The sequence below is a fragment of the Mauremys mutica genome, chromosome 7 (assembly GCF_020497125.1).
Source record: "Mauremys mutica isolate MM-2020 ecotype Southern chromosome 7, ASM2049712v1, whole genome shotgun sequence".
Taxonomy (NCBI): domain Eukaryota; kingdom Metazoa; phylum Chordata; order Testudines; family Geoemydidae; genus Mauremys; species Mauremys mutica.
This window is the reverse complement of record NC_059078.1, coordinates 95255119-95280347: the sequence shown is the minus strand read 5'-3', so window position 1 is coordinate 95280347 and position 25229 is coordinate 95255119. Positions and strand designations below refer to the sequence as shown.

The following is a 25229-nucleotide window of genomic DNA, read 5'->3' as shown; positions in this document are numbered from 1 at the left end:
AGATTTTCCCTTAAGCAAAAACAAAACAAAAAACTCCGCCAGACTTGCGGTCTCTATTCTAGGTTTATGGCTGGTGATTCTTCTGGATAAGCAATAATGTTGCTCTCTGCAGGGCAACTGATTTAGATCTCAACATCTGGATTGCAGCAGTGGCACTCTAGTCATCCTGGTTTTTATCATGCCCAACACAGTTTATACTAACAAGACTCAGTTTTCCATACCCACAGGCAGAAACCTTTCACCTCTCCTACCTTCAGTTTGTCTGTCAATTTTGTTTACTCCCTCCCCATCATCTCTCCATTCCCCATTATTTTGCTTGTATTTTTCCTCTTCCCTCCCACTTCCTCTCTCCTCGCCTCCCTCCCCACTCAGTACTCCTTCTCTTGTCCTCTCACTATGCTGAGATCCTTACCTGCATCTTTAGTCTCAGTTCCTCATACACACTTCACTGTCCTCTCGTGACCTTTAAACTGCACTTCACTGCAGAATTTTCTTCCCATTTTTATACAGACGGTTAGCCCTGTTTAGCTATACTCTAGGGATTAGCAGGGGGAAAACAGACTACCTGTGCATTTGTACACTTTGCAAGGACAGTGCTTAACTCCTGCAAGGTTGCTTGCAGATGCAGAGTGGATAGGCTTAGTTTAGCATAAGATCCAAACATTACATATAAAGACTTTTCTCCTCTTGACCATTTTCATATTAATTTTTTTGAGCCACTGCATTTGGTTATTTGTCTTCGAAAAAGCAACAGTTGAGAGGAATCTCTTATTCCAAAAGAGTTCCCACTAGACAACCATACAGTCCACCTAGAGTCAAATGGGTAATATAAATATTGATTTTCCCCATAACAAAAAAGTTTTGGTTTATAAATTTTAAAGAAACAAGTGATCACATACTTTCGGTGTTTCAATACTGAATTTATGCAAGAGATTAGAAACCTAACTGTAGTAAATGAGACAAGTAGGTTAACATTCAGTTATGTGTTGTACATGCTTTAGTTTACGCCATGGGAACATACAGATAAAACAGATGACTAAGTGAGAGACTCGTTACCCATTTGAAGACTGACTGACAAAAAAAGCGGGAAATAAGCACTTTTCTAACAAGGGCCCAGACTTCCCCATGATATAGGAGCAAAGAGGGGTGGGCTGAGGTCCAGTGGTTCCCTGGGGTACAAGCGCAGGGGTGGTGGTGAGACTATTCAGTAATACTCATCCCCCACTGTCAGTGCCCTGTAGACGCTCCACTACTGAAACTCTAGCAGAACTAGAACATAACTTTGTTCTCTGTGCGACCTACTATACAGCCACAGAAGGATTCTGCCAATGGCAGCATGGCTTCTGCAGGACCAGTGCTGCCAGTTGGGGATCATGGGTGTTAGGAGTGGTGCAGAGCTGCAGAGTAGAGTAGACTGTGGGAGGAAAATCCTTTCAGGGCACTACAGGGAAGAGCCTTCTCCATAAATCTCCCTTTATTGGATGAAAACTCCATAAAACCAAACTCATGGGATTTTTTGGGACCCCTGTAAGCCTCTTGAACATATGTCTATGTTCTAGGTTAAATTGCTTCCTACTTAATCATAAGGATACAATAAGTGTCCTGTTTAATATTGACATCAATTTTACCTGTGTTGCCAGCACGTACTTTTCCATGGGGTATTCTGTTAACACTAAGTATATAGCCATCCACTGTCACAACATCATACTTTTCACTGGGGTATCCCCAGTAGGTGATAATCTCACTCTGTAGGAAGAAAAATCAAAGGCTTTGGTCTTAGACTGCCAATGGGTTTTCAATTTTTAAAGGCTTTCCTAGGCCATGTATGCACTCAGGATTTTAACTGGAAGGAGTTTCTAGTGGGATCATATTTCAAGGAAAACTGAACTGTGGGGCATTATCTATTGTAGGCTCTGAAAGTTTAATCCACAGATTTACATATTTAACTAGTAGCATTGCTTCACAGAGATTTTCCCCCACCCTTGGACACTTTACTTACAATATTCATAAATGTTTCAGGATTAAAAGGTGTGTTATCGCCAACAAGTCCTTGCGTTGACACAGTTTCATGGATCAAACATATCACAACTACAGTCAGCCACATCTTGGGTCACTTAGAAAAAAAAATGTATACTCTGTTAGAGCCATCAGAATCAAGGGTAACTTACACAAACCGTACCAGTTATGTCCTAATGTAGCTTACTATTATTCATGTTTATTCTGTAGTATTATACTCTAGGAAAAATATTATAAAATCCTGCTTTCTGCGTGGTTATTATACTGGTCATTAATTGCTAAGACACTAGCCTCAAACAAACAGCAACATCACTCACATAATAGAAGTTATACCAACAGAACCTCTAGCGTAGAGAAACCCTAAGGCAGGGCCCCGGGGCTACCGCACTTGAACTAAAAAATAATCCAAACAAGTTAAAAACAATTACTATAAATTGTATAAACAACTAGGTGTCTTTGTGGCACCTTAGAGACTAACAAATTTATTTGGGCATAAGCCTTCGTGGGCTAAAATCCACTTCATCAGATGCATGGAGTGGAAAATACAGTAGAGAGGTACAATACAGAGCCAATTCAATTAAGGTGGAAGTGGGCTATTCTCAACAGTTGACAAGAAGGGGTGGAAATCACTTTTGTAGTGCTAATGAGGCCAGTGTACCTTGTCAACTGTTGAGAATAGCCCACTTCCACCTTAACTGAACTGGCCCATTAGCACTGACCCCCCACTTGGTAAGGCAACTCCCATCTTTTCATATGCTATGTATTTATACCTCTTTACTGTATTTTCCACTCCATGCATCTGATAAAGTAGGTTTTAGCCCACAAAAGCTTATACCCAAATAAATTTGTTAGTCTCTAAGTTGCCACAAAGACTCCTCATTGTTTTTGCTGATACAGACTAACACGGCTACCACTCTGAAACCTATACACTATATGTAACAATTTGATTAAAGACAAATATACTATCAATAAAAATATTAAATGATTGAAATGATTAACAATATTAATAATGCTCTTTAATTACTAATAGCTATGCTGGCAAGTACACTAGGGCATGTGACCACACACACCCTAATGTTCCTACCACAAGTGTCTCCTCCTTCAGTCCCCCACATTTCAGGTACCTGTGTGGTACATGTGGAGGCATGCTGCAGGCCTGTAAGGAGATGCTCTTAGAAACACACTTTATTATACTGGGAATTGGTAGTGCAGATCTTGATGATCTAGGCAGATTAAAGCCCTTTCACAGATGGAATGTGTCTTAATGGTATAAGATTAAACCTTAACTATCTATATCTAGCTGTAATACAAGATACTCACTCAGATTCCCTTTCTGGCTGAGCACTCAGAAGACTGGTGCAGGCATGCAGGTCCTTCCTGGGGATTACTGGAGAGGAACTAAAACACCCTCACCCTTCTGGAACGGTGCTGACAGTCTTTAAAGCTTGGAACCCGCAGGTTCAGATGCAAGCAGGTCAGGTCTCGGGATCCAAAATCCTAGATCCAGTATGGGCTGGCTGCAGGGCAAACAGGCTGCAGGTGGTGGCAGGCAAGCCAGGCTGTCTCCTTCTGTTGCGGGCAGGTGGGGGCAGGAGAAGCAGATTGTACCCTTCTGAGGCTTTTCTGCTGGCTGAGGTTACAGATAGGTCAACTGCTGGGCCTGGCAGTGCTGTGCTGTCTGGCTACAGGGAGACCTTCTTCCTGCTTCACTCCCAGGCTAGTCTTGCAATGTGGAGGAAAACAGAGCTATTCGTAGCCTCCCTCCTGCTTTCCCAGGCATCGGGGCTGTGCCCAGGGTCAGAAACTGCTTGCAGTGCTGTGTGGCTGTCTTGTGCCCTCTAACTGGCAGCTGGTGACTTCAGTTGTCTCTCCTCTTTCCATTGGAGGAGGGTTGCCAGGGTGACTGGGGGGTGGGGAGTGTTGTGTCCCCTTCCTCTTCCCTACTGCTGCCAGTGTGGACACCAGTGCTGCACAAGGTGCATTTCTTCTCTTGGGACACAGCCCTCTTGTTATTAAAACCAACCTTAGCACCAATCTTGTTCTACCTTCAGTGGACATGGAGGAGAACAACTGATCACTATCCTCTTTATGATAGCCTTTGCATACTGGAAGACTCTTATCCGGTCCTACCTTGGTATTCTTTCTGCAAAACTAAACATGCCCAGTTTTTTTTAACCTTTCCTCACAGGTTAGGTTTTCTCAACCTTTTATGATTCTTGCTACTCTCCTCTGGACTCCTTCTGATGGTTAATTTGTGGTCTCTCTAAACCGGAGTAGGCAACCTATGGCACGCGTGCCGAAGGCGGCACACAAGCTGATTTTCAGCGGCACTCACACTGCCCAGGTCCTGCCCACTGGTCTGGGGGGCTCTGCATTTTAATTTAATTTTAAATGAAGCTTCTTAAACATTTTAAAAACCTTATTTACTTGACATACAACAATAGTTTAGTTATATATTATAGATTTATAGAAAAGACCTTCTAAAAATGTTAAAATGTATTACTGGCACGCTAAACCTTAAATTAGAGTGAATAAATGAAGACTCGGCACACCACTTCTGAAAGGTTGCCGACCCCTGCTCTAAACAGACATGCTAGTCACAAGCAGAGAGTATAAAAAATAAATAAGGTTACAACATATCTACTCTGCCACTCCCTTACAGCAGTTTGGTACAAAGACAAAAAAGGGACATTTAATTTACTATGTTCTCATGTCTCCTGAGTGTGGACTGGCATACAGTACTAACATGCGAGCTAAGTGGCACCTTATGTAGAGAGGGGAGAGAGAGAAAAAAGAAACTAGCAGTACTGTCCTATTAGTTTGCTGTGCACTTAAGATATTTTCATGCCACTGCACAAGCACGATTAAGGGAGGATTATTTCTTTCAATGTGGCAATGCCATCCAGACTGATAAAATGTTGGCATTCAGAATAAATTATGACAGAATAATATGGCAGACTGACCATAACTCACACAGGTTTTTTTTAGCTTTTCCTCAGGATGAAAGTTTTAGAAAACCTGCCCAATTTTTGTTCTTCCCCTCTGAACCCTCTTCAATTTGTCCACACGTGTCTTAAAGTGTGGCACCCAGAACTGGATACAGTATTCCAGTGAGGCCTCACAAATGCCAAGTAGAGCAGAATAATTACCTCCTGTGTCTTAACTCCTGTTAAGACACAGGAGGAAATTATTCTGCTCCTGTTAAGACACCCCCTGAATGATATTAGCCTTTTTCACAACTGCATAATATTGACTGATTCAATTTATGGTCCACTATAACCTCCAGATCATTTTCAGCTTTAGCCAGTTCCCCATTTTGTAGTTGTGCGTTTGATGTTTTTCCTACCAGCATATAATACTTTCCACTTGTTTTTATTGAATTTCATCTTGTTGATTTCTGACCAATTCTTCCATTTATCAATGTTATTTTGAATGCTAACCCTGCCCTCCAAAGTGCTAGCAAGCCCTCCCAGATTTGTATCATCTGCAAATTTTATAAGCGTACTCTCCACTCCATTATCTGAGTAGTTAATGAAAATATTGAACAGTACCAGACCCAAGACAGACTTTGCAGTACCTCACTAGATACAGGTCGTCATCCCCCCGTCCCCCCAGTTTGACAGTAAACCATTAATAACTACCCTGAGTGCAGTCTTTCAACCAATTGTGCATCCACCTTATAGTAATTTCATCTAGACCACATTTCCTTAGTTTGCTTATGAGAACATCACGTGGGAATGTGTCAAAAGCCTTATAAAATCAAGATACATCACATCTATAGCTTCCTCCTATCCATTAGGCTAATATCCCTGTCAAAGGAAATTAGATTGTTCTTGATAAATCCACATTGGCTATTCCTTATAACCCTATTATCCTCCAGGTGCTTACAAACTGATTGTTTCATAATTTGTTCCAGTATCTTTCCAGGTATCAAAGTTAGGCTGATTGACCTATAATTCTTCAGGTCCTATTTGTTCTTGTTGAACGGTACTAAGTTTGCCTTTCTCCAGTCCTTTGGGACCACACCCATCCTCCATGAGTGTCAGAAACTAGTCCTAATTGGTGGCCAAAATAAAGAAGGGATAGACTTTTCCACCCACCATTCCCTTCATGGTTCCTTAAAGAAAGACTCTAGGGAGAAAAATATGCTACTGAAGCAAGTTTCACCATTGAGGCGGCCACCACCTCATCTCCTGGGACCCTGGGCCTTCATCATCCTGATCCTGAGATATGTTCTGACCAGACCAGGCCAGAGAAAGGGACCTAGGTGACATTACCACCTCTACTGGCTCCAGCTGAATCCGAAACATCACCTGGATGAAATGGGATTTGACTAACAGTAGCTCTAGGCCACCTCAAGTAACTTCTCTTTCCCCAAAAAGACACTTATGACCATCTCTGATACCATCTAAGAGACTGTCAAACAAGTGGGGGAAGGTTACTATTAAAAACTCTACAGCTAAAGGAAAAAGGAACGAGGGATGTTGTTAAAATGAAAGCATTACTTAATACTTTACGTTTCAAATGCTTTAACTGATTTTCCTTCATTTCTTTAATTAAAAAATCTTTTAGACCTTTTAATCGTGTGTCTACCATTGTACTAAGCAGGCTGAGGTCTCTGTATACCTAATCCTGAAACTTGTTTAATGTTGGACAGTGACTGGATTATGTTAACACCTTTGGCCCATATATTCCATCTACATTAATACAACAGTGGAAGTACAACAGATATTTCTCAAATGTGTGTTGTGTGTGTGTGAGACAGATGCAACAAGCTTCAGTCAGTTACAAAATGGGCAACTTCAGATGTGTAGCTATTTGGCTCTGCCACAGTTAACAGGGCCAGTCCCAGAAAAGCACACTGAGAAAAATACATTCAAGAATTGGGGATCCCTGCACTGAGGAAAGTGAGTAGGGAGCAAGAAAACACCAAAGAAGGGATTGCTTCTCTATTGTGTATATCACCCCCCATCACATCCATATGCACATACATCGTAATAGGAGACCTAATGAGATGAGAGAACTCAAATATTAAGAATACTCCTAGATAGGAATAAGTACTGAAAATTAATATACGTTAGTGAACAAGACACCTACCATAATGCAGCCTTAGAGTATGCAGCAGCCATACCATTGTACACTACAAGTTTGTCAGCTTTTATGCTCTAAACAGATTGAAGATGGATCAGTATTTGGATGGCAGACCTCAAAGGAACATCAAGGTGCTACAGCAAATGGTTGTAGTAATTCAGCTGACACTTCATTTGGTGGCAGTATCGAACCAACATCTTGGCACAGTGTTAAGGGCAGTGTCCTTTTGGGTTAAATTTGAAATTGAGATTCTGAGTATTTATGGTCACTAAAGAATTTATGGCACTTGTAAGGGTAAGGGAGCTATCCCAGCTATCACGAAAGTATCACTATCTTGGGTGCCTTCACTAAGGTCTAAATGCTCTAGCTGGAAAACTGGCAGTAGTTGTGAATAAAGAGCTCAGTATTGAGCCCCTGGGTTACTTGCTACTTAACTAGTGTCCTATCACCCCTTCACACAGAGGTTTCCCTAGGTCTTCTGCTCCTTGGTGCACACTTTAGCAATAGACTCTACCCTGGAGTGGTTACAGCTCTTGTTGCCAAGAGCTGTCTCATATCTGAGGTCCTTCATTATCAACATGTACTGATTGTTCCCGAAAAATTCCCAGGTTTTTTAAAAAGCCAGTATGTGTGTTTTTATTGATTTTCACCTGAACTTTGGCTTTTTGGAGACCTGGAAATCTTTCACAAGGCAAGTGGATGGGGCCACACTAAAGGGCTAGGATCAGAAGGGAGCTCTGCCCAGCATGGGAACCAGTACACATGGGTTGCAGCCTTCCATTGACCTCCTGACCCTTCAGTGCAGCCCAGTTTGCTTCCCCACAATGTGCAGGGAGCAAGATGGGTGAGGAGCCAGGTTCCAGCAGCCGAGACTACCCACCACCGCAGGGAGTGGAAGGCTTCTTCAACTGGCACATGCTGAGTACCCTCGAAGCGTACCAGGCATCCCTCCCCCTCACTCCCTGTGAGTATGGGGACCCCTCCCTTACTTGTTGACTTCCTTTTAATTTTTACTGATACCGTCCCATTTTTTTAAATATTTCAATTAAACCTGATAAATTCCTGGGAAAAAAAATGAAAATAAAGGGCCTAACTCATACCTCATGTAGTTCTTTCTGAGGGCACTCCTGTCTCCCTCTTTCCAAGCAGCCTTGGTGACTGACTTACCAGCTGAACATAGAAAGATTTTCCTTCTAACTGTAAATCTTGTGTTTCCAAACTCTCACTGATATCTGTATTCAATTTAATAAACTCACCTTCTGTAAAAACACCAACAGGGACTCTATATACCAGCCTTATTTTCTTCTGAGATTTCACTTGTACTCATAGCTTTCTGACTGCTTTAGATGCCTACCTCTAAACCCAGAACCGCATTTTCCAGCTGACCCACTTCTACTTGATTTTAACTCGAATAGCTCATGAAGGAAAATCTGCCAGTCCCAGGAGAATCAATCATGTTTCTCTATAAATTATACTGATGAATAGTAGGCATAGCACATTTACTAAACATACACCAAACTCTTTGGTAAAATAAACCACTCCCAAAACAAACAAACAATTCAGTGACATGAAAAGTTATGCTTCATAAAGGAAAAGGTAAATCTAGCAATAGAACACTACTCAACTCATTGCAAAATTAACTTCTATGGGGCCTGAAAAGACAACTGTAAAATGGGATTCAAAACAGAAAAGAAATCACTTTAAACTACATTGAGCCCCAGTCATTGTAATGCATGGAATGTCTTAACTGGAGATGTGAGACAACACCTTTACAATGGTTACCACCTCTGTTACAAATAGAAGTGTTACTGGCCTGTTGCCAATTCAAGCTCAAGTTTTCTTCAATATGAGAATTCCAGCTAGTTAATGGAGATATATAAGAAGCCTTTCCATTTTTCTAAAATCAGATAACTATATTCAGAAGTAAAGCCATTATCTACCCCAGTTGAGAAAATAATCTAGATCTCTATAATTTGCCTCAAACTTAGTAATGAGCTCAGTTTCCAACTGATAAAAACATTTTCTACTGAAAATGTATGTGGTTTGAATAGCCCCCCATTTTATTTAGCCTGATCACTTTTTATAGTATGATAGGTAGGATTTTGCCAGCAGCAAACACTAGAAATACTAGAGTGTTGCAATCTACAAGGGACTGAGTTATGTCGACACTAGAGACCTTAGAGCAGCACAGCTGTACTGATGCAGCTGTGCACTGTAAGATCTCTACTGTAGCAGCTCTATGCTGACAGAAGAGAGTTCTCCAGTCTACATAATTAATCCACTCCCAACAAGCGGCGGTTGCTATGTCAGTGGGAGAAGCTCTCCTGACAACATAGTGTTGTCCACACCACCACTTATGCTGGCTAAATTAGTATAATGCCCACAGATATAAATACATAAGTATTGCTGACATAAATGGTAGCGTAGACATGACCTTAGAAACAAGAAGTAGAACTGACAGGACAGGGAGCCAGATGTGGCATGATTTGTAGTTCAGGGCCCTTTGGTTGGACTGGATACAGTCCACAGTGAGCTTTAATTCACCACTAGATAAGATGTAAATTGTTGCATTAAGAATCATACAATTCATTTAAAAACAGCACAGCACACTGTGAGACGTTTGGAACAAGGGCTCTCTCTTTTGGAATATCTGGAAGGTGTCCAGTACATTGTAGATGTTATCATAGACAAATTATTGAAATTTCCCAAACTTTGGTAAATGCCGAAGCAGCCAGGACAATGTGGAAGATGTATACATTAAGCTGGACAAGCCATTAAGAATTCATGGTGGGATTGCAGGGGATGCAACTGATTTCATTTTCCCAAGGGGGTTCAGTTTTCAGAAGTTTTGGAAACACTGTAAAGGAAAATGATAAATATGGTGACCACACTAAGTATATTTTCAAAATACATGTTTTGGTATAATGCCCACAGATATAAAGACGCAAAAGGTTACATTTATTAAGCTAGTTAACAGCAGGTTGAACAGATCTTTAATAAATGGTTTGTCGATTTCAGAATAGAAAAGAGTTATAGGTGGCTGGGCAGGGAATGGAATAGTTTTGAGGTAACGGGTTGTCTCGTCCCTAAAAGAAGGATGAGCTAAAAGAAAGACAAAGAATAGAAAAAGTATACTAAAAATTAACAGTGCTCAAAATCTTGGAACCAGATAAAGATTACAAACTTCTCAAAAGTAACCCATGGGAGCTTCAAGTCCTTGGCATCTCTGAAAAAAATCAGGCTTTAAGGTCCAGATCCTCAAAAGTATTTAGTAGCCCAATACCTCATATTCCATCCTCTTACCAGCCTCCTATAACCCCTGTAATAAATGGTATGTTGCAGTCAGAAGAGAAAAATCTGTTCAACCTGCTGTTAACTAGCTTAATAAATCTAAACTTTAGGGTCTTCATAGCTGTGGACATTTAAAGAATTATGACTTTAGGAACCTAAATACCTTGGGGATCTGGCCCTAGGTGCCTCAGATTGGTACCCAGAAGCTGACACACCCAAAATAAATGGTTACTTCTGAAAATTCAGTATATCCTATGTCTCCTACTCTTATCTTCTGAGGGTACACCCAGACTACCTGCCAGATTGGTGGGTAGCGATCGATCTATCAGGGATCGATATGTCATGTCTCGTCTAGACGTGATATATCAATCCCCGAACGCGCTCCCGTCAACTCCGGAATTCCACCAGGGCGAGCGGCGGAAACGGAGTCGACGGGGGAGCCACGGCCATTGATCCCGCGCCGTGAGGACAGGAGGTAAGACTAAATAAGATACGTCGACTTCAGCTACACTATTCCCATAACTGAAGTTGCGTATCTTACATTGACCTCCTTCTCCCCACCAGTGTAGACCAGGCCTACGGTGCATAATCCTCAACTGAGGCCAGAATTTGGTCCTATGAGATACAGGTTATTAAATAAAACATTGAAATATATGTTGATAAAGGCTCTTTAGAACAGCTACTGAATAATAATATTACAGCAAGGACATTGGAAACAGTGAAAGTTAACAGCATGAACCACAGGAAGTTTTCTACCTTTCCACACAGTGACTTTTTTTGTGGTGGTGGTTATTTCTAACCCACTTCCCAATTTCTGCAATAGTTGGCATAACCGTTGACTGTCATTTCCTAATAAAACATCATATAGAAAAACTGATATCTAACCTTAGACTTGGCCTTGGGTTTCCTATCTGCTGGCCTATGCCTGGTCACACATTACAGTGGTGTTTTGCTCACTCTTGATTTAAACATAGACATTGCCATACAAAGTGCCACGTACAAATAGCAAAAGAGGCATGTGCCCAGCCTCTGGACTGGAAGAAAGCCGTAACTGTGTAGTTGCTATTAAAAAAAAAAAAAAAAGGAAGACTGCAATACTTTATAGAGTCAAATGATTAAAACAGTAAAGGAAGAGAGAGACATTCAGAGTTACAGGTTTCAGATGATACTGGAATAAAGCTAGTCAGTAAGGAGGAGAAATGTGGGGGGGGGGGGAATGAGAAAATTAAAGGGGAAGACACAGAACAGGCATGGTGTGGACCCTTGTCTATGGAGTGAGTCAGACATGGAGAATCTGAAATGCTAGTCATAGGTTAATGCTTGCAGAAGGTACTGACATTATTCTCTAGAAAATGTCATTAATACTGTATTCAAAGTGCAGAATTCTTTGTGATGAAGCACTTCATATTTTGTTTTAATCTAAATGCACAGAAACGAAAAAGTGTGTGATAGGGGAGAGTATGCTCCCTCCCTCCCCCTTTTTCAGTGTTTGTTCTCTCTCTCTTTTTTTGGCACCAGTGAAAGAGGAAAATAAAATAAATCCCCTTTGCCTGTTTCTTATGCTAGCATTTAAAAGATTTACAAGAGTTAGAGGGTTCAGAGTTTAAAATGTTGCTGGCTGTTTAGGAGCTATGTTGCAATATGTGGTATAGCTTGAAAGTCCTTCCTGAAAGAATATGGGGAAGGACAGAAAGATAGTATTTTCTTAAGTGCTTTAGATACAATTGAGTGTTTTTCTTACTCTATTGTACATAAGAACACACACAAAAAAATGGGGAAAAAATAGTGGAAAATCACAGACCCCCTGCTTCATTCAGATTCTGCTTCATCCAGCATAGGATGGATGGTATTATTCAATATTTTGTTTTAGCCCCATTGTTCAGTGTGTGGCCCCAGGCCTTATTTACTGCATAGTATTCAAACCTTGCTTTTAATACAGAATTATTAATTTCCTCCTGGGTGCTTCTATGAGGTTCAATAGCATACTGTCAGAGTGCTTCACAAACACGAATACATTTATTTTCACAACATCCTTGTGAAGTGAGGTGGTGGTTGTGATGCTGGCAGTTTAGGTGCCAGTCCATGCCAAGGCCCATAGGTCTCACCGAACAATGACATAGCTGAAAATCAGTCTGGCTCGTCTCTGTGTTAGTTTTGTTAAAATAGGTATTAGATTTATAGAGATGTGTTTAGATGTTATGAAATGCTTGAGAGTTGCTGCATGTAGCAATATCACTTATAACAACATCTGTATCCAATAAAGAAGTATTGCCAGAGCCTGGTCTACACTACGCGTTTAAACCGGTTTTAGGAGCGTAAAACCGATTTAACGCCACAACCGTCCACACTAGGAGGCACCTTATATCGATTTTAATGGCTCTTTAAACCGGTTTCTGTACTCCTCCCTAACGAGAGGAGTAGCGCTAGTATCAGTATTACCATATCGGATTAGGGTTAGTGTGGCCGCTGATCGACGGTATTGGCCTCCGGGCGGTATCCCACAGTGCACCACTGACCGCTCTGGACAGCAATCTGAACTCGGATGCAGTGGCCAGGTAGACAGGAAAAGCCCCGCGAACTTTTGAATATTTCCTGTTTGCCCAGCGTGGAGCTCCGATCACCACGGGTGGTGATGCAGTTAAAAATCAAAATAAAGAAAGAGCTCCAGCATGGACGATGCGGACATGATCGCTGTAAGGGCAGGCAAAACTGTTCTATCAGCGCTCCGTTACAGAAGACGAAATTCAAAATCATTTTTTAAATATCTCCAGACAGACGCCATAGCAGGGACTCAGCGCACTGCTGCGTGGCAAGCGTAACGGAAAGCCAAAGAATCAAATGGACGCTCATAGACTGGAGGACTCAAGCTATCCCACAGTTCCTGCAGTCTCTGAAAAGCATTTGCATTCTTGGCTGAGCTCCAAATGCTTCTAGGGTCAAAAACAGTGTCCGCGGTGGGTCAGGGCATAGCTAGGCAATTTACGCACCCCCCCCACCCACCCCCAGAAGTGAAAGGGAAAACAATCCTGTCTTGACTCTTTTACATGTCACCCTATCTTTACTGAATGCTGCAGATAGACGGGATGGTGCAGCACTCAACAACAACAACATCCTTCCTCCCACCCCGCCATGGGTGGCTGATGGTACAATAGGACTGCTACCCGTCCTCATCATCAGCCTATTGGCACATGGGGCAGTGCAAAAGGACTGGTAACCATACCAACTTGCTTGGGACAGGTCGATCAAGGTCGCCTGGTCCTAATTTTTCCTGGTAGATGGTGCAGTATGGCTGATATCCATCATCGTCATAGCAACAGGGGGCTGAGCTCCATCAGCCCCCACCCTTCATGTGTAAAGAAAAGATTCAAGTGCCCCTGAACTAGCAGAGGGATGCACTCCTTACTGTCCTGTCTGGACTATCATAGCAGCTGGAGGCTGCCTTCACTAACAAGTCACTGTGTCTTATTCCTGCATTCTTTATTACTTCATCACACAAGTGGGGGGACAATGCTACGGTAGCCCATGAAGGCTGGGGGAAGAATGAAATGAACAGGAAGGGTTGTTGCAGGAGCACCCCCTGTGAATAGCATACAGCTCATAATTTCTGCAGGATCTGACACAGAGCAGCTGTGCTCTCTGGTTCTCTGATACAGTGGTTCTCTAGTACACTTGCCCATATTCTATGCAGGACTGATTCTATTTTTAGATACCAAAAAGGAGGGATTGACTCAGGGAGTCATTCCCAATTTTGGCTTTTGCGCCCCTGGCTAAGAGCAGCCAGGGGCACTTATGACAGCAGCAAATGGAACAGTGCAAAAGGACTGGTAGCCATGATCATCTTATTACCAATTTATGGATTGGTAGATGGTGCAGTATGGCTGATAACCATCTCTGCTGTCATGCAAAAGCAAAAGCATGCTGCTGTGTAGCGCTGCTGAATCGCCTCTGTCAGCGGCATCTAGTACACATACGGTGACAGTCACAAAAGGCAAAACAGGCTCCATGATTGCCATGCTATGGCATCTGCCAGGGCAATCCAGGAAAAAAAGGTGCGAAATGCTTGTCTGCCGTTGCTTTCCCAGAGGAAGGAGTGACTGACGACATTTACCCAGAACCAGCCGCGACAATGATTTTTGCCCCATCAGGCACTGGGATCTCAACCCGGAAATGCCAAGGGGCGGGGGAGGCTGCGGGAACTATGGGATAGCTACGGGATAGCTACCCCCAGTGCAACGCTTCAGAAATCGACGCTAGCCTCGGACCATGGACGCACACCACCGATTTAATGTGTTTAGTGTGGCCGCGCGCACTCGATTTTATAAAATCTGTTTTACAAAACCGGTTTATGCAAATTCGGAATAGTCCCGTAGTGTAGACGTACCCCAAGACTAGTTTATTACAAGAGGTGTCATCTCCTGCACAACAAAAGGCCTATAGACCCCAGACGAACCATTATGAAACATCGGTGGACAAAAGACTTTGTTGATTGCTCCCCCACACCCATGAAAAGGGGACATGCACAAACCCATCATGGTTTGAACTGTCCCATTGAAGTTTGAACTCTGGGGGAACGGGATGAACATCCCTGACCAGAAGAAATTATATCATTATGCTGCTTGGAATTTGGAGAGGGCAATATTTCTTAAATTTAAGCAAGGGATCCCAAAGCTGCTTAATCCTAAAGGGCATACAGAGCTTGCATAATACAGCAGCTTCTGTTACCAACTATAACTCATTTGTGTGTGTATGTTTACGAGTTATTTACAATGTTAAAGCAGGTATTTCCTTTTCCTAGTTAATACATTTGTTTTCGCTTATAGCCAATCCTATATAAACTTTGTCTATAGTGAAAGATCTAAGGTGCAACTGACCTGGGATAAGTGACTGGCCCTTTGGGATTGGGAGTAACCTAAAATATTGTTAAGTATCAGAGGGGTAGCCGTGTTAGTTGTGATTTTTGGTATAAGGGACAATCTATCTCAAAGGCAGGCTTGCCTGGATAGCAGGATAGACCGGAGAGCCCAAGGGGACTGTCTGTGACTCCATGTTAAGGCTGTTATACTGCTTGAGGAGTTTACATTTGATACTTGGTTGGTGAAATCTAATTACAGAGCACACAACCAATTTGGGGTTTGTGCTGTGGTTTGTAGCAGTCTGCCCTGAGTTTAACACTCATGGTCATGAGCCACTCCAGACAGCTTGGCAGTGGTCTTATCCCTATTTTGCAAATGGGCAACTAAAGCATAGAGGAAATAAAGGTCAAAAGTGACCATTAATTTGGGTGCCCAATTTGAGATTGCTAGGGCCTGATTTTTCATAGTACTTTATATGTTCAAAGAACCTCATTTGCAACTGTGAATGCTTAGCACTTCAGACCACTTCTGCAACAAATGAGGCAAGGTTGTATAGACAACGCCTCCCTCACTACATACCTTGATTCATTCTCAGAGCTGGTTCATCCTGGGCACTGAATGAGGCAGGGGTCCTGTGGAAAAATGTTTGATAATGCAATTAATAATTGTATCACAATGCATATGCACAAGGGGACTTAATCAAGTTTGCATGGGTACTTTAATTCTAGCATTTCTTAACATGGCTGTTTTGTGTGTAATTTCCTTGGTTTTTAAAAAAGGAAATAGAAAAAACAGAAATTGCATCAGGTGGAATCATTGACACCCAGATTTTTCATAAACAGGGTTGGAACCTTTAGATCCACTGCACAGATCTCTGTCACTAGAGCTAATGAGTAACTGCTTGCAATAACAGTCATACTCTACATGGACCAGCACTAGAACGGAGTATACTCTCGTGGGCACAGACCCTTCTGCTCATTTCCCCCAAACCTGACACTTTCTTCTCCATCCCTCCAACCTGTTATTTCCACAGTCTCAGTTTCCTCTTCCAGCTCCTCATCCCAGTCTTTCCTGCCACCCCAGCCTCTCATACCAGTTCCTGTCTCTTTGTCCAGGCAATCCTAGTCTTCCCCCCCAGGGCTCCCCATCTGAGTCCCATTCTTCCCCTATCCCCACTGACACTCCCAGTCCTCTCCCAGGCTCCTTGACTCAGTCTGCTTGCCCAGCCAATCAAATCCCCCATTGCCTCCCTACATACAGGATCCTCATTCAATCTGTTTTCCGCCTCCCTCCAGCTTCTTGTACCAGTTGCCTCACCAAGCCAGTCCCAGTTCCCACCCCTCATGCTCCCCATCCTAGTCCCATTCTTCTTGCTGAGGCAGTCTTAGTCTCACATTGGGGCTCCCCATCCATGTTGCAGTCTTCCCTCCATGACCACTCCCAGTCTCCTGCCTGGCTCCTTTACCCAGTCCCTTTGCCCAGCTGGTTTTAGTCCTCCATTTCTTCCCTACTCCCCCTGCTCTGGTTCCTGTCTTCTCTGCATTCGACCCGGGTCAGGCTGTCTCCAACCTCTTTCACACTGCCTGGGTGCCAGTAGGGAGCACTGAGAGAAAGCCCAGATGAGACTCTGAGTTCCAGTGCCCAGCACTACACAACCTCTAGTGACCAATAGAAGGACACCCCCTCCCCTCCCCAGAAAGTCCTGTTCAGCTCTTAAAGCCTAACGATGAAGCATGTTCAGTGCAGGGGAAATCTTCAGAGAATTTAGCTGCCAAGTTCTAACAAGTCTCTACTGAGCACATGAAAACAGATTTTTCAAAGACTTATAAGTTGCCAAGTTTAGGCCTTCTCCTCTCCTCTCCCCCCACCCCCCCCCCCCCCCCCCCCCCCCCCGCAACAGCAATAGGCAAAATCTTTCTGCAAAAATTCAAGTCTCTGCTCCAAAGCATGGAGGAACAAGAGTTTCTCAAACAAAAGGTTGTACGAATTTTTTTTAGCATGGGCAAAACCAACATATTTCTCTCTAAATCTCATTTTTGGAAACAACCAAATGATTTTTGCTGAAACCCTGCACCTGGCATGGCAAATTTCAGCCCAGTTACAATTTGACAATGGTATAAGTAACTGAAAACAGAGCTGTATAACCTTAAATATAGACAGAACTACCAGCACCGCCTATAACAACTTTACCATTGAAACTGTCCCAACTGGGAGTTAAAACTAATGTTTTTTGGGGGATTATTCAGACCTTTGCTGTCATTTAGATGTTAGCCCAGCCATGTAGAAAACTACAAATTACATTGTGAGAGTTATATTCAAAATGGAATAAGCCTGAAACATGATGGCTCAGATGGCTATAAAGGAGAGAAGAAAAAAAAAAGGCAGAATGCACTACATGCTTTCACCATTATTTTTTTCAGAAGTGAATAGGAGAGCAGATCCCCAACCGCTGCATGCACTGATAGCACCCATCGCTGTGACTGGGGCATTTACTGTTGGGGTTATGTTGTCGACTGTTCAAACATTTTGAAGCAAGAGTGTATCGTAAATTGCACACACCTGGATATTTCAGTGGTTACAGTTTGTAATAAATAATATCATTTTGCTCTTGCAAATAGTTATACATTCTCATTTTTGGTCTTGTCTACCCAGCAGATGGGGGACCTAGGCTTGACCATGATTAACCAGCATGTTTTAAAGGTGTGCACACTGCTAATTGATGTTTAAAAACATAGCTATTGCCTGCTAACACTAAAAGGAAGGCATCTAAAACATGGCTGAGGCACAATCTGAAGCACTCATATGATGATACATTTGTGGAGATAATTGTCAGGAACAGTAGTGAGTACACAGTGGTTAGAATACTAGTGTGCAAGTTACATCATTGTGCAAAATTAATGGAGCTTAAACTGGGCCCCTTCACCCCGGCACAGTGAGCAGGTGTAGATGAGACAGAATGCAGAGACTAGATTCACAGTGTTTAACATCAGTCACTCCGGACTCACCATCATTAGGGAGCCTTGTCTTGACTGGCAGAAACCCAGTTCTCTGTTATACGCTGTTAACAGCAAATTCAGTGGATAATATAGTCACTACTATCCATGAATGAGGCCCCTGATTTTACCTGTATAACAAACTTGAATGGAGGACACTGCAAGATGATTATTAACCTAGATGAGTCTGGTCAGATATCAGCACGAGTTATGTGGTAATTGGGGAGTCTGTGATCATGTATGTATCTGACATCAGATTCAGGCCTTTGTGCCCAAACTAGCTGCACATATGTGTATATAATACTGCATAGCCTGTTGTAGTCGGGGGAAGGGTTTCTGCATACTTCAGTGTTTATATTTAGTCTTTAGTAATCCCTTTTATTCCTACAGAGCACAGGTTTGCAAACTATGGCCCACCGGCCAGATCCTGCCCATCAGGGCTTTGGATCTGGCCCATGGGATTGCCACCCTCATGGTACTGTGGGTCCTGTGCCATTCCCGGAAGCGGCTGGTGCCACGTCCCTGCAGCCCCTGAGGAAGGAGGGGGGCAGAAGGCTCCACGCGCTGCCCTCACCTGCAGGAACCACCTCCTTCAGCTCCCATTGGCCGGGAATGTGAAACCACTGCCAATGGGAGTTTCGGGGGAGGTACCCACAGGTGAGGGCAGTGTGCGGAGCCCTTTCCCCTCCCTACCCCAGGGGCCACAGGGACATGGTGCTGGCCGCTTCCGGGAGCGGCGCAGGGCCAGGCAGGCAGGGAGCCTGCCCTGGGCCCAGTGGGCGCCGGTGCCACTCCAGGTAAGCAGTGCCGGGCCAGAGTCTGCACCCTGAACCCCTCCTGCACCCCAACTCCCTGTTGCACCCTGCCTGCACCCAACCCCTTGCCCTGAGCCCCTTCCTGCATACCACACGCACTCCCTCCTGCATGCAATTTCCCCACCCAGATGTGGCCCTCGGGCCAAAATGTTTGCCCAACCCTGCTATAGGGAGTGTTAGTTTAAGCTAATAAAGGCAACTACAACCTCTTAAATCCATGAGGCTTACAGTGGTTCTGAGGAATCCCTAAATAATGATCTTTCTGTTGGAGTTCTTGAAGCGAAGCTTGGCACGTAACACTCATGAAGATACAACTCAATATATCATATCCTAAGAAGCCATGCCAGACTGTAATTACTTCATTTAATATTTGTAGGCTAAATAACATTACTTACTAATGTGCTGTGTACAGCACAATCAGATAGACATAATAATAAGTACACATAATATACAAATGACAAGTATTACAAATGGAAACTGCATGAGGAAGTATAATGTTGCACTTGATGTTACTAATTCAAATAGAATTTTAATTAAAATTTTACACAGCTTTAGCAGTGGGGGTAGGAAGTTGATATTTGGCTGGGAAAGGGTCCTTGTTGAGGAAAAGGACTTTCAAGTGCTCTGGTGAAAACTGGTTTTGATTTGACTGAGTTATATGTGATGGAACAGTGTACATCATAAATCTGCAGTTCAGTTTGTAGGATTATTTATGTATATCTGCAGTGCTGAAAGCAAAGATTGGCTGTATTGTAGGACTTACTCTCAGTGCTTCTTTTAGATCTTTTATGCGGTTCATCAAGCCCTGCCTCATCCCTTATATCCTTATATCTCCTTGTCAAGTGCTGGAAATGGGCCATTTTCATTACCACTACAAAGTTATTTTTCTCTCCTGCTGACAACAGCTCACCTTAACTGATCACTCTCCTTATAATGTGCATGATAACACCCATTGTTTCATGCTCCCTGTGTGTATATATCTTCCTTCTGTATTTTCCACTACATGCATCCGATGAAGTGAGCTGTAGCCCACGAAAGCTTATGCTACAATAAATTTGTTAGTCTCTAAGGTGCCACAAGAACTCCTATTCTTTTTGCAGATACAGACTAACACGGCTACTACTCTGAAACCTGCCTCATCCCTGTTCATCTTTTAAGAATTCAGTCTTGCAAAACAGATACGGATATTTACTTGCATGTCTCTAATATAAAGGATTGATCATAATAAAATGGAAAGCTATTCTACATGCCTAAGAAAAAAATTCAGCTGTCCAGGATCAAATAAATATTGTGTGCAAGATACAAATTTCCATCTGCTGTGTACTGAGTGAGGCAGAGCTCATAGCAGCCCATCTCATTTGTAAGGTGCATCAAGTAAGGTGCATCAAGTAAGCAGTCTGTGTGTACCCTGCAGTGCACAAATATTCAAACAAGCTCCCCCTACTAACCTAGTAAGATGTAGGAGACTGGATGCTCTCATGAGGTCTGACTTTTGACTTTTTTTTCTGGGGAAAAGAAAAAAGCGAATTAATTTTTTATATATAACATTTAAGGTTGCACAGTTAAGCACTTATGTAAACACAGTTAACCCCATCTCCATCAGGCCCCAAACCAGCAAAGCATTTCAGCATGTGCATAATCTCAATCATGTGATTAATTCTACTGAAATCAATGAGACTATATGTACACTAAAGGTTAAACGCTTGCTGAAGTGCTTTGCAGGACTAAGGCCTCACTATATGTCACAAGATGTGACTTACTAGGTTGTATGAAACAATTGTATGATATTCTATAGTACATTTGCATTTCCTAACATTAGTGTGCTTAATCATTCGACTTTAACAACCTTTTAACATAATTTTAATAGTATAGAAATTAATTTGAGGAGAAATATTTTAAGGCAATTAAAAGGGTTCATTGAAATGCATATATAAATGGAGACAGTACTTTCCTGAGTTTCTGCAATTCAAAGAATTTTATTATAATAATTATTGGTGGCCTTCTTCTAAGGGAGAAATTAAATATCTAACCTTGTGTAGCTCTAAATTCTGAATTTCATTTAAATGTTGAAAATTGTAGATTGCTGTTGGGAGTACCCAGTTAGATCCCAGTCCTGCAAGTGACACTCCCCGCCCCCCCCAATGAGTGGACCCATCCCTGCATGGGGAGTTTCTTCATGCAGAGTCACTTGCAGGATTGGGCATTCAATTACCTGAGCTGTCGTTTGACTCCTGTATAGGGAGTGGCGCGGGGGGAGGAAGATCTGCATGCGGAGCGCGTACGGATCGTGCTGGGCAGGGATTTGTTTTTGCACGGCCGCCTGCGGGGTACATGTGTGATTTGTGCGTGTCCCTGTCTCTCGTGTGCGCGCGTGACAGACAGAGCTCTGCTCTCCCATGGACACAAAGCAGCCGGAATCCCGCCCCGACCCCCCACTGTGAAAGCTGGTCCCCCACCTGAGCCCGGGCAGCTACTGCGCGGCGCTCCGGGGGCCGGCTCCGCCAGGGGGCGCCCGGGGCCGGGCTGTCACTGCGGGCCAGTGGCCCGGCTGCTCCCCCTGCAGGCGAGCGGGGCTGGGGCAGGCTCCGCCGGGCCAGGCGCTGGTTGGGCCCGCAGCAGCAGCGGGAGGAGCCCGGGGCCGCCGCCCGAGCCAGGCGATGTGGGAGAGCCGGGCTGCTAGTCACAGCTCCGTGTAGGCCAGTCACCGCCGCCATGGCGCGGGTGCTGATCGTGGGCGCCGGGCCGACCGGCAGCCTGTGCGCTGCGCTGCTGCGGAGAGAGCTGCCGCAGCGCCCGCTGCGCATCGTGCTGTGGGACAAAGCCCGGGGAGCAGGTGAGGCCCTGCCGCGGGCGGAGCGGCCTGTGCCGGGACTTACAACCCCCCGCCCCGGCCCATGCACGGGGACAGCGGGGGGCAGCCCCGGGCACGGGCGCACAACAAGCACCGGCCCTGGGGAGGGGATGGCCCCCCGGCCCGGAGCCAGGCACGGCCCGGGTGTTTGCATGCCGTGGGGGGCGTGGGCAGTGCCCCATGGAGACATTGCACAGCGCAGCCTTCCGGACGTGCTGGGGGGCAAAGCTGCCAGCAGGGCCTGACAACAGGAGCGGATAGAGGGACTCTCCTCCCCGGGCTAGTGAGCGGGGCCGGGGCGCCAGCATATGCCCGAGCGAGAGCTAACAGCTGTGCAGGAAGGAGGCCAGCCGAGGGCTCCGGTGGCCTCGCCTGGAGGACTCGAGAACCGGGGCGCTGACCTCCCCCGGGCGCCAGAACCAGACAGACAAACCTCCCGCTGGAAAGTTTTTACAACCCCCACGTGTTAGGCGCTAACTTTGTCCGGGGACGGTATATGGGGGAGAGCCTGGCCGTCTTTTAGTCACATCTCCGTGTTCCCAGGAGGAAGAATGACTACAAGCAGGAGCCCGCATAACCCTCGCTGTACAGCGGATCTGGGCGCACAGTACATAACGCTTAGACCCGCCTATGCCCAAAAGCATCAAAGGTGAGAAGGTGACTGAAAAGCTGGTGTAGTTGTAAAAGGATTAGGAAAAGTAACATGGGAGCGTTATCTTTTTAATCATTCATGTTGCACTACCCAGCCTAGGATACAAATGTAGAGGGTGATGACAAAGTGATCCTTTAAAAATAATTTTCAGCTGTCAAAGGGCAGTTATCAGAGTTTTCTCACATATGTTACTAACAACTTGTTACTAAAGTGAAAAAAATGACAAGACTTATGTTTATGGGATCTATTTATTTTCTGCCCTTTTCTCAGCTTGGACAATAAAAAGAATCTGCGAGGTCAGTTTTGTTTGTGTTTTAGTAAGTTTTACTTTTAGGGTCTTTGCTCTTGAGATTTCAGACACCTGAGAGGAAGGTTTATTTGTCTTAGAACAGTTGTTCAAGAGGAATCTATGTTTAGAAGTGAAAATATATATTGTGGTTTTAAAAAAATTGAATTCACAATAATTAAATTTCAGGCTGCACATAAATTGTCAGTGTGTTTTTATATGATTTTAATTACTGTTAAATTTAAGAGACCGTTTTAGCGCATTTGTAGGTAAGTGGAATGAAGATCAGACTCAAATTAAAATGAGACTGACATTTTTAAATTAGCAGATTTACAAGTATGTGTGAAAGCCTGTGTGTTAAAGGCACAAGTTTCTAAAATGGATTCAACAAGCTATAAGGACCAGGACTGTATCGTGAAGGTCTTATTCATGCAAATAGTTGACGTTAATAGGACTATTTATGTTAAAGGCTGTTGTAGTTTGGCCTCGGGTAAGTAACAAATAATCAAACTGCATGTGCTCCTCAGCAGTGTCCTCACTAGACAAAGATGCAAAACTGTAGTAAGAAAGCAGTTAATTTTCATGAAGCATTCCTTTTGCCTGCCATGCTGTGCATTCCAGGAGTTCAGTAAATTTCTGCCATTCTTACTCATGCTGAGTGGCAATTTACTAGTCTGCCAGTAGTTCCACCAATGTCAGTGAAAGTACTCAAGGAATGAGGTACCACTTGGTGTGAACAAGGGTGACAGAACTGGGCCTACCTAAGTAGTACAATTAAGGGAATAGCTTTGGATGACAATAGAATACAGAGGACCAAATTAGAGATTTGCTTGGGCCTGAATTTTAGGCCCTGACCCAAACCCAAGCGTATTTGACCCTGCCCCTCAAACCTCAATCACCACTGCTGCCTTTTGGCCCTGGGGTTGGTGTGGTAGCAGCTGCATTCATCAGCCCATGCTGGCACACTCACTCCACAGCACATGCAGTGCATGCACAGGGAGGTAGAGGTGGCCAGCAGGAGCGAGGAGGAGAAGAGCTGAACAGAGCAGATGGGATTGTTTTCCAACCAGATCTGTTTCTGACATGTCTCCCTTTGAGTTTGGCTCAGGTTGCAGGGTTCTAAGCCAAATTCTGCCTTCAGTTACTTTACACACTGTCTGTATCCTAATTGGAATCAGAGACATTAAATGTGAAAAAAAGAAAATCAAGAAAAATGTTTGGAATTTGTCTAGTTTTCCTTCTAGGGTACTGAAAATTAAACACAAAACCTCAGAGTTACAGACTGTGCTGTGCCATCAAATTAGCAATAGCTTATTCACTGAAAAATTCTGCAGGTTTTATAAAACGTTACTTCCCACCTTTAAAAAAAATGCATGTCAGGTGTCTCATTAACATGGTTTTACACTGCTTTCCAAATGATAGCTTGTCTAATATATTTAAGTTATGTTTCTCTCTCATTTGGAGGTATTCATCTTATTATCTTGGAGACCTGCTTGACTTGGCACCTCGCCTAAGTCTCAAAGATATAAATGGTGAAAAATGACTTTTTCCAGTGGCTCTTCACTCTGTCCTCCCAGGTGAGGGTCTGGCCACAGAGATCCATCCAGGCTAATGTAACTTACTGTATCTGAAGATAGCAACAGTGCAGAGACTCCAGCCTGGATAAAAATACTGTAGTGTTTGCATTGTTAGTCGGCCAGACTGCCATGAGTACATCACCTCTCTGCTGTGCTACCTCTGCTAACTCCTAATCTGCTTCCCATTACCAATTCAAGGCCTTGGGTTTGATCTTTCTTGCTGTCAGTGGTTCAAGGCCCAGGTTCTCTGTCCAAGACTTCCTTAACTATTGGAAAAAATGCAGCTCAGAGCAAAGCAAGCATGTCACAACCAGATGCAAATCATTCACAAAGTAATTATTAGGAATACATTAATACTAAACATATATAGTTCAGCTTTAAACTCCAGTTGAGTATGTTATAGACAATAAAGGTTATATAATTTTTGTGTTATGCCAGTCTTTAATTGCTATGGTTAACAATTAATGCTGCTGTTACTGTTCTTGCAGATAGTTAGCATGTATATTTTGTTTGATTTTTAGCTTCTACGAGGACCTTTTGGCCCATGGTGTGTTGAAGCCATTGACTGCCCCTGTCGAAGGAATGGTGATGGAAGAAGGATCTCACAATTTTGTGACACCTCAAGGAATCTCTTCAATTGTCAAGCATTATTTAACAGAGTCAGGTAGTCTTTAGACATCTTTTGCAATTAACAACTCTCTGATAATGATCCTTCCTTTGAACAACAAGAAGTGACCCAGGCTCCCACCCACCTTTTGAAACTCACTTGAAAGCAATATACTGTCACCCAGGCTCAGTATACCT

At 43.6% G+C, this 25229-nt stretch overlaps 2 protein-coding genes across 4 annotated transcripts in view; one reads left to right on the top strand and one right to left on the bottom strand.

Moving 5' to 3' along the window:
- Positions 1-20559, bottom strand: part of LOC123374412 (lysosomal acid lipase/cholesteryl ester hydrolase-like) — a 36074-nt gene extending 15515 nt beyond the window's left edge. Inside the window, exons 1-4 of one of the 2 annotated variants that reach the window (XM_045024353.1) lie at positions 20508-20523; positions 15831-15883; positions 2000-2113; positions 1629-1746 (exon numbers count right to left, since the gene is read on the bottom strand). In XM_045024353.1, coding sequence (XP_044880288.1) covers positions 1629-1746; positions 2000-2104 — 223 coding nt within the window. In that variant the 5' untranslated portion in view covers positions 2105-2113; positions 15831-15883; positions 20508-20523. Of the gene's footprint in view, positions 1-1628; positions 1747-1999; positions 2114-15830; positions 15884-20507 lie in introns of both variants that reach the window. The other variant, XM_045024354.1, reaches the window with a different exon arrangement.
- A 1110-nt stretch (positions 20560-21669) lies between these two features.
- Positions 21670-25229, top strand: part of RNLS (renalase, FAD dependent amine oxidase) — a 131135-nt gene continuing 127575 nt past the window's right edge. Inside the window, exons 1-3 of one of the 2 annotated variants that reach the window (XM_045024085.1) lie at positions 21670-21892; positions 22454-22559; positions 24947-25089. In XM_045024085.1, the coding sequence (XP_044880020.1) occupies positions 21772-21892; positions 22454-22559; positions 24947-25089 (370 nt within the window). In that variant the 5' untranslated portion in view covers positions 21670-21771. The remainder of the gene's footprint in view (positions 21893-22453; positions 22560-24946; positions 25090-25229) is intronic. The other variant, XM_045024086.1, reaches the window with a different exon arrangement.